Here is a 10,000-nt window from a genome sequence, read left to right as displayed (position 1 = left end):
TTGTTTGGGGCAGTCTCATCACCTACTTTGAAGATAAGAATTACTTTGGTCGTTTTTTTGAGACGTTCCAGACAGGTGTGCGCTCAAATGTGAAAGTGTGAAAAAAGCGTTCTGCTTAATGTCGAGGTTTGAGGGCAAGCGTTTCCTTCCCTCCTCTCCCCCTCCTTCCTCTCTTCATTTTTTGCTCGGTCAAAAGTTCTCTTCGGTGAAACCCAACGGAAACGCTTCAGTACTCGGGCTAATTTCTTGCTTGCACGAGTTAAAGCTCGAATACTGTTTCTATATAATTTATAATTATCAAGTTATTGGCGATAAAAAGTTCGTTCTTTTTCCGTATAGCTGTTTTTCTTTCCTTTGTTATCCATGGTTTCATAAATTGTCTACTTTTCCTTTTAGGCCGAAGGCAGACTGAACCAAATTCCCAAAGTAATAATGGCGGGGCAGACAAATTCACTTCTACCACTGTTCCGAAGTCTGACGGCGATGCCGAACAAACGGGTAAGGATAACTCTGGCAGAGAGGACGGCGTACTCGAGTCTTTTGGTTTAAAGCAGATATATCAGCTATTAGTATCACCCAACTAGTGGACTAATGCAAATCCTGCATTTTGATTGGCTACGCTACTAGAGGACTGTTAGTAATAGTCCTCGATTAGCGAAAAGCGTGAGGCTTTCTTTTGTTTATTTCCCAACTAAATATTTCTTTAATTTGCATTTGCTAACTTTATTATTTGCCTTTTCTGTCCAAGTGCCACGGGTGAATAGCCCATTCGGCTTCGCCTCATGGGCTATTGACCCGTAGCCCTTGCGGGCTGCAGGTCTAAGAGACCATATTCGTATTCTCGGTATTGGACTGGAACTAGCTTCCAATGGAGGCTAATGCGGGGGGAATATTTTCAAATGCAAATACTTTCTAATATATTTCCCCGCATTAGCCTCCATTGCAAGCTAGTTCCAGTCCAATACCGGGAATACGAATATGGTCTATTGTTAATCATTTTAGTTACCTCAAAATGGTGCTTGCAATATTTTCTCAGGCTTTACATTCAATTGTTTATTCACGGTAAAATTACATAGTACTGGAAATCAACCCCATCATTGAACTAGCAGCAATGGGCACTGGCGTCTCGTCTTTAAAACAGAGGGAAGTCCATGAGATGTCCTGGCCGGTTTTTACTGCCTGTCCATACGTGGCCCTTTCAACACCACTTAATTATTAGAGGGTAACGTAAAGTGCTAGTTTTTTACCCATATGAATCACGTAAGCGTTATCCCTATTAATAGAAATGGGCCCACTCAGGGACAGAGAAAAACTCTGACCAAGGTGGGAATTGAACCTTGCAGCTCAGTCGGTAAAGCAGCGGTGATCTAACTTGAAAGTCGTGGGTTCAATTCCCACCCTGGTCAGAGTTTGCAAAAACGTAACCGTTCTTGGCAGGAGGTGATGGTGCGCAAGAGATGCAGTCAAATTCTTCCACTACCGCGTTGATTTTTCAATTGAGGGCATTGTTCTAACAAACTGGTGACATGAGAAAAAAAATACTAGTACTTTTATAGTGTAAATCCCTTCTCCGATGGATCGAAATCGCAGCGATATGATTGGTGAATGTTAATGTTGTTTACAATCCTTTGTTGAATGAACTTTCGTGCCCTTTTGAATGATATGTTAATGAAAAGTGTGAAAACGGCGTTCTGCGCAATGTCGAGGCTCCCACCCTGGTCAGAGTTTGCAAAAACGTAACCCTTCCTTGCAGCGACATAATTGATGAATGCTAATGTTGTTTACAATCCTTTGTCAAATGAACTATCATGTCCTTTTGAACGATATGTTAATGAAAAGTCGCACCTCCTTTAGTATAGGCCGCAAGAGTCACAAGAAAACACAAAGACCGTAAACGGTGGTTTAACGAGGTTCTACAAGGATTTTTGAACTATTCAGTTTTACAGCTTGTACATATGAATCGTAGGCGAACTGACATATTGGACGTAGGCGAACCGATTTTCAGACGTAGACGAACAAACGGTAGGCGAAACGGCGGGTTACCTGATAACCAAGTGAACTCATTCATGTTGCCGTTCAGATTGAAGATGCGCAAAGCAATGATACCCCTGTTAATGTCTTAAATGGTAGTAGCCAAAACACGGGGTCGGGGTGTCTTTTCTTTCAAAATTTTTTTTTTTTTTTTGTTATTTGCCTGTACTGTTATTTTCGAATGTTTCCTTCATTTATTGTGGAAATTAGTCAAAAAGCAAGATGCTCTATAAAAGCGTACACTGGGCTGCCTGTAGTACGTGTTACACAAAAATAGAAGGCATTGAATTGGGTGGTATTGAACTGCAGCGTTCCAATTAATTTTTTCAAGTGGGGGGTTATTAAAACCATGTCGCGCCGGCAGGGGCCCTTTCGCTCACACGTTCACACCTTTAATTATTTTGTAATATCCTGTCCCATTTTGAGGTCTTTTACTTTTTTAAGCTTTGGTAATAAATTCAGTTTAAAGATAACAAACACGCTCTTGAGTAAAGGTGCACGTGATCACCTTGTGTCAACTGATTAAACTAAGGGAAAGAATGTTAATCGTTCGTTATTTTCAGAGTAAAACAACGTACTTTTTAGCCAAGAGACTTCCGTCTTTGGTTTTTTAATTTTGTTGCAATATTTAACTGAATATTTACATTTCATCTGTCGGGTCAGGAAGCCTTCTTTGTCGGGTTCCTGGGAAATGCATTGTTGGTTTTCACTCAAGTGATTTACAGCCATGTTTTTCAACGAAAACAAAAGAAAACGTTTGCATAATAATAGAGTTCAATTCCCAGAGGATTGGGTCGGTACACAAATATGGCCGCCGTTTCTTTGTTTAGGGGCACAAACATGGCGGCTGTGACGTCATGTGAAAACCGAGAATTTATTGTGACTTCAGGGTGAACTATTTTACACAATCGCGAGGTTGAGCGACCATGTTATTGATACAAAAACAGACTGACAAGCACAAAAGCAGAAGAAATGGTTCATAAATATGAAGTTTGTTACTATCTGAATGTTTTTGTGTTAGAGTAAAGGGAAATATTGTCACGCAAATGATGTAATTTCATGACACTCAAAATTCGTAAAAAGCGTGAGTTTCATGCAAACAATCTTCGCACTAGTTAGTGGTAGTAATAAATTGGATTAACCAGGAAGTTAAAGAAATATTGTCGCTTTCCCAAATAAAGTCCATTTTACACTACAATGACAAAATCATTTGTCAGAGAAATAAAATTCCTGTCTCCTCGCGTATCACATTTCAACGCGCGTATGCAAATTTGTTAACTCATTTTCACCGCGTCCTGATTCCCGCGAATTTTTTTTTTCTCAAATATCAACAAAAATATTACCTCTCGTCAAGCGTTGCATCTTTTTTGTTTAAATAACCGATAAAAATAAATATTTTTTAACGATCTGTCTGTAGATATTTTTCATAACTTAATATCTGTCAAAATTTGTACAACAATCAAAACACAAAAATAGCAACGCACGCAACAAATTTAGTCGCATTTACCTCTTTGTCGAATTCTCATGCTTAACAAAGGAATTTTTAGTTATTGTGAAAATCTTTCTCTATTCGTTAGCAATCACCCTTACAAATTTCAGGGAAATCTACCAGTCCGCGAATATTTTACGAGTTTTTTTTTCAATGGATGTCATATTAAATAAATATAAATATTGCTAGTGCTAATCACCCTTACTTGCAGTCGAGAACTGAATTGCGAAGCGCGCGGCTCACGACATCGGGCTGAAAGCAAACAAAGGCGCCTCTGGCTGCCGCTATACAGTCCATGTTTGATGTCGGAGCACAGCACCACAGCTAGATGTCAATTAGCTGTGAGTCGATTTTGATGAGGATGGAAGAAAACCGGAGTACCCGGAGAAAAACCCTCGAGTCAGGTTGAGATCGACTGAAACTCAGCCCACATGCTGGTCGAGGCCAGAATTGAACCCCGGCTCGCAGTGGTGGGAGGCCCGATAGATAACCACTAAGCCACCACAGATGCTATGCATAATCGGGCAAGTTCGGGCGATCAAGTTGCGCGAGTGACCCGTTATATTGCCATAAAAACTATCTAGTTAAGCTCCCATATTACAAAACATGATTCATGATGATCCCTGGTGCACACAGGAGAACATTTAAATAACCTACAATGGCGTCGAAAGTCATTGTACCCGGCATGGCGTTAAACAAAATATACCCTTATGGAGCTCAAGAATGGAACATCCATTGGATAAACAAGACAGGTGGTGACAAATAAATATTTGGAATCTTAAAAGCGACGAGTAATGGACTTCGACAACAACCATCGCCCGTTGAGCCGAAATCAAAGTGAGCAGTATTTCTAATATTTTACCAAGTGTGCTGTTATGTAGAAAACTGAAACCAAATTGAAAATTCTCTGGTAACTTATGGGTTCAACAAAGACAGATAAGGAATAGAACACCTTAAGTGGATCTGTGATCTCTGCTGTCTGGTTTTTTGTATCTGCACAGTCTTCAGGTAAAATGAATCATTGGAAAGGTGACAGCCAAGAATTATTTGAAGGAAAGCTTGTCGTCTATTTTTTGCTTCATTATTCAAGGAAAAGGTTTGATCCTTTTTTTCTTTTGTTGCAATTACGTATGGTAATTTGACACGATTGCAAATATGTTGCTTGTTTCAAAAAATATTTCGCTGGAAAGGCTGCCCTTTATGAATTCATCATGTTTGGTAATACACGAGCTTAACTGGATAGTTTTTATGGCAATGGTAAAGCATTTTCCTATCAAAATGAAGTTAGCGTCTTTTTGTTGTGGGTGCGTTTTTTTGGGAAAATCCAAAAACTGATTGCTGATCTCGGATCAATGGATTATTCAGCGCCGAAAAAACGCAAAATCCGAAAAAGGATTCTTAAATAAAAATTCCATAAGAAAAAAATACTTTAACGATAGATAAAAAGAAATGACGAAAAACATACTTTTTTCAATGTAGGAAAGGTGTAGTTTAGTGTAATTTCTGGTGTGAAATTTACAGGAAACCTAATTCATGTCTTCGATCGTTACGGTAAAAATGGCGTGAGAAAAACATTTGGTCTGAACTGTCACGTACGGTAGCTGTTGCGTATTATTTTTTGCATGGGAAACCACTTATCAAAAAAACTTTTTTCAAATCATTTCCCAAAGAAAAACGCTGAGGTACAGTGATCAATCTCAAAAATCCTGATTTAGATTTAATCCGAAGTATGCTCCTCGAGTGTCGATACTTTGGATTCATGATCCGCTTTTGGATTTCGCCAAAAAAACGCAAAATCCGTTTTTGGATTCAAGAATCCGTTTTCGGATTTTCCCACAAAAACACACCCTTAATTAAATATACCATCCCTCGCGAGGTTGTATTTATCGTCTACCGTAAACTTGATTTCCACTCTCAAAATTACTGTTTACGTCTGTGATGCAGGCTAAATTACCTCCAGAACCTACTTTTCGTGTATAATAAGCATTTAGAATGATGTTCTTGTCTTGTGGTGATACTTGACGATTCGGGTCACACGCAAAAACTTGATCGCCCGAAATTGCCCAATTATGCATAACATCCATCTGGCCTTTTGTCATCCCATTGCAAAAACTCATAAAATATTCGCAGACCGGTCGATTTCTCTGAAATTTGAAACTAAATGTGTCACGTGCGTTGCTATTTTTGTTTTAATTGTTGTGCAAATTTTGACAGAGAATATTAAATTATGAAAAAATATCTACGGATAGATCGTTAAAAAATCTTTATTTTTAGCGGTTATTTGAAAGATGCAACTCTTGACGAGAAATAATATCTTTGTTAATATTTGAAAAAAAAAAAAATTCGCGGCAATATCAGTAAGTTCCCACTGAGCCATCGAAGCAACTCTGATCACGTGATGGTTTGCTACATTTATCTTTTCGTGATCACATCTCTCCCACTGCCCGCCTCCCCCTCTCACCTCCCTCTCCCCCCCCCCCCCCCTCGGGATTCCAATTTTATTCCTCTAAGTATTTCCAAACTCCCGTACGGCGATTAGAAATCTAACTCTTCTCTCTTCTCTGAGCGCTCGCTAGACCACTCTTTGCTCACAATATAAGCTATAGCAAATCCTTTTCGCCCGCGATGATTGATAAAGTGGACAGACGATTTTTTTCTTGAGAACGGGAAGCTTTAAAGGTAAGGAGAATTTTCTAAGTTATTTTTAGATCTTGTTCCGGTCTCATGTGTTTCACTGTAAGCATTTAATATTGCATCGAACGAATACTCCAATGGATCTGTTTTTCTTGCGAACCATTTTGTTCAGTCGTTCCAAAACATTTTGTGAATTGAACCAATGTCTTCAACTGGCCATTGTGTCAAATATTTTGCGAATCGAACCAGTGTGTTCAATCGGCCATTAGCTGCCATTGTGCCAAGCATTTAAGCTTAGCAATAGAATGTTTTCACATGACGCCATCAAATTATAAAATCTGATTTTTTAATCTATACCAGGTAAAAAATTACCTAGAAGTAAATCTTTTACAAGTTTTAGGCACCGTAGCGTTTTTCATAGCATTTGGAATTTTCAAATTTCGCCTTGCGTGACACCAAGACATTAACTGAGACAAAGCTGTCTGGTTCAAAAAACGGTTTTGCCTTGTGATTTTTGGCAAATTAAGCATGAAAAGCTGTAGAAGACATGTTTATACCCATTTAGTTCAATTCACTATCAAAAAGCGAGGGCTTTTATCGCAAACTGAGCTCCAGATGTTTTGTATCCTGCGAGCAGAGTCTCTATCTTCCTAGATAAGTGGGGAAGAGGAAAGTAGACTCTGCTCGCCACCTCCACATTCTTTGATCTGCCGCTCATCCAAAGAATTGCATGAGTCAGTTCAGTTTCCATTCTCGTTCCCAGAGCTGCGATCCTCTTGGCCAGCGCCTCGGATCGAGAGCTCTGGCCGGTTCCAATTTAACAGTCCGCGATTCACGGACTTCCGATCGTTCTGCGCAGTCTCGATTCTTTTTCAAAATGGCTGACCAAGCCAAGTCTCTTACACGAGGCGTTGAATCATGGAATGGAAATTCTAGATTTAAGCGACATCACATTGAAAGGAAAGAAGTACGAGGGTTTGAAGCTATCTGTGCTTGTCATTTCGCCGTTAAATACCTCAAATACACGATCAAATTTTTAAGATGAGAGAGGGAGGACTGAATTTTAAAAGAGGGTTCGGTTGACAGGAGCTGACGACAGGGATCAAGTTGCACTGAATTAAATGCTGTACGTGTTAAATACATCCGAGTGATAATACTTTCGCATGTGAAATGTTCTAAGCTCCATTGAAGTAGAGACAATAATATTATAATGCGTAAGTAAACAACCTTGAAATTAGCATTTATTACTGAAAATAAATGATCACATATACTGGTAATAAATTATTTTCTTATGTTTTGCAGCTAAAAGCCTGCCTAATGGTCCTAATGTTATCAATTTTGTCTGTTGCCTAGGAATTATGTATACTTTGTTTATCAACTTGTAATAATCATAATGAACACTACTTTATTTAAGTGTCAATGGATTTAGCACTACAGAACTAATTGGGGAAACGAATGAAATTAACTCAAAGCAAATATGTTTTTTGTGGATGTGGTAAAACCGGAGTACCCGGAGAAAAACCTTTCGCAATATAGAAGAGAACCAACAAACTCAACCCACATATGACGCTGAGTTTGGGAATTGAATCCAGACCACATTGGTGGGAGGCGAGTGCTCTTACCACTGCGCAACCCCTGCTCCCTGACTGACTGGATCAAATCTGTATATTTGCACCCAGTAGTTAATTTACTCTGTAACTGTTGAACTTCAAAGTTAAATTTCAGTTAAAATGAATCCAACCTAAATAATTATTGTTTGATTCCCAATAATTTCCTTTGTATTTTAAACCTACTGATGAAAAATAATGATGTTGGGGGACAAATCTTGATCAAAATGTAACTACATGCAGGATGAAGTCATTTAAGTTGCCTGAATTTCACAAAAATATTAATGTGCTTACATATTTTTAGAAAATATATATCATTGGACACCTTGTTCTTACATCTTGGCACTAGGAAAACTGAGGAACTATATCACTCTTTTTGCACAGCTTCTTGCACTGGTCGTTGATATCCTTAAGGGTAACTGCCTTAATTGCATCTCCAAAAACCATGTCTTCCATCACAATTTTTCAAAATCTGCTGAGGTTTTGCTCCACTATTCATCATTGTTGACAGTTGTTTGATATATTCACTGTTTTATTCAGTTAACAAATGATGCAAAATACCATTAATATTTTTAATGTGAATTTTAACAATGATTGATCACAAATAAATTATTATTCATGGTCTTCATCTTCAGTTTGTTGGTTTGAGCAAATTATTGAAAGTAATAAGATAAATGACTAACTTTGTTGTTCTAAGAGTTATCATAATTTTATTATTATTGCCAATAACAGGCACACTGTATTTTGCGTGTGAATATCATTGCACATTCTAAATTATAAAATAATTAGGATAGCAAACGCACTCCATTAATATCGGTCAATAGCTGTGTTTAGATGAGAGTATGTAAACACAGCTATGACATCACATGAATTTTGATTGGTTATGTGTTGTCAGATGCACCTTTTGATTGGCTGGTTGGAAATATGGGTGTGTATGTTATGCAAACACTCGACTGTGTCTCGGGTTTGCTTAACTGTCAAGAATTCTCTCAACTGCTCTTGGCATTTAGATGAAGCTATGCACGGCAAGAAAGCCCTTGTTTTCTGGTGATTTTACTAAATGGTGAATGACAGGAAAATGCCGCGTTCACAGCTCGTTTTCCTGTTTTTGAAAACGCGCGGAAAACTCGGTGTTCACTAGTGGTTAACAGAGGTAAAATAAGTTGTTCTTACCTAATTTTCCTGCACAAGGAAAACAGGTTTTAACAGTGTGTTTTCCAGGGACATTTTACCCCAGTTATCCGGAGCGAGAAAACGAGGCGTTCATTGTATGTTTTCCTGAAGTTGTAAACGTAATGAAAACATAGCATTCCACAATGGTTTTCCTACAGGAGCATTACACCGGAAAACATGCTATTTTGCTGATTGTTTTCCCCTGTTTTCCGGAGCGTTCTAACATGGAATTTTTCAAGTGTTTTTTGGTTTGGGAAAACGTGGTGAAAACGCGATGTTCAACGTCCATTTTGCTACAGTAGTGTTTCACCGACAAACACCCTGTTTTCCTGAGTGTTTTACCCTGTTTTCTGTAGAATTCTAACACGGTATTTTGCAAGTGCTTTTCGAACTCAGGCTGACAAAATGCCGTCAAAATGTCAATTTTCCGATGAACGGGCGGCATGGTTGAGCACTTTCCAATTCCCATAGTTCAAATGAGTGTTAACATGGTGTTGCAGAGAATTTTCCAATGAGAGCTAACGGCGTAGAAAATTCAGATGTTCCGCCAGCAAAGGTTTTAAATGAGTCATAAATTGAGATAACACGAATGACTGGAGAAGAGCGCCATATTACCCGACACAGGTCGCCAAAGCTTGGGTTTCGTAGCATCTACGCAAGTTTTACGTCACCTATGCCGTAGAGGAATTCAAGTTTCATTGGTACCGAATCTATAAACGACAACTCACTTTTTAACTTTCATGTCATCCGGTGTTTGATTTCAGTCGTGAAGTGGGCCGTGCGATAGCCTTGCCTGTTGCGCGTGCGCAAAATGTGATTAATTCCTTTGCAGCTAAACCACAATGAAAAGAGAGAGAGTCAAGACGCAAATATATAAGTTCTCCTTCAGATTGTCACAATAAGATCGGCCAGAGGGTACAAGGTTTGCATCAATACGCGGCAGCGTTCATGGGTTTGTGCTCGGTGCGAGTCCTCACATGCAACCGATCCCAGAATCTGTAATCTTACGTCCTGTCGAGACGCTAGGGCCCTTCTGCTGTCTTAAGCTTTGCAAATGGTGAGTTGC

General features: G+C 38.9%; 1 protein-coding gene across 1 annotated transcript in view; it reads left to right on the top strand.

Annotated features, from left to right (window-relative positions):
• LOC138007812 (adhesion G protein-coupled receptor L4-like) overlaps nt 1–10,000 on the top strand; it is a 95,438-nt gene that overhangs the window by 5,019 nt on the left and 80,419 nt on the right. The window contains exon 2 of the mRNA XM_068854894.1: nt 397–498. Within this exon, the coding sequence (XP_068710995.1) occupies nt 397–498 (102 nt within the window). The remainder of the gene's footprint in view (nt 1–396; nt 499–10,000) is intronic.

The sequence above is a fragment of the Montipora foliosa genome, chromosome 1 (assembly GCF_036669935.1).
Source record: "Montipora foliosa isolate CH-2021 chromosome 1, ASM3666993v2, whole genome shotgun sequence".
In the NCBI taxonomy this organism is placed as follows: domain Eukaryota; kingdom Metazoa; phylum Cnidaria; class Anthozoa; order Scleractinia; family Acroporidae; genus Montipora; species Montipora foliosa.
The sequence above is the reverse complement of the archived record's forward strand: the minus strand, read 5'-3'. Positions and strand labels throughout refer to the sequence as shown.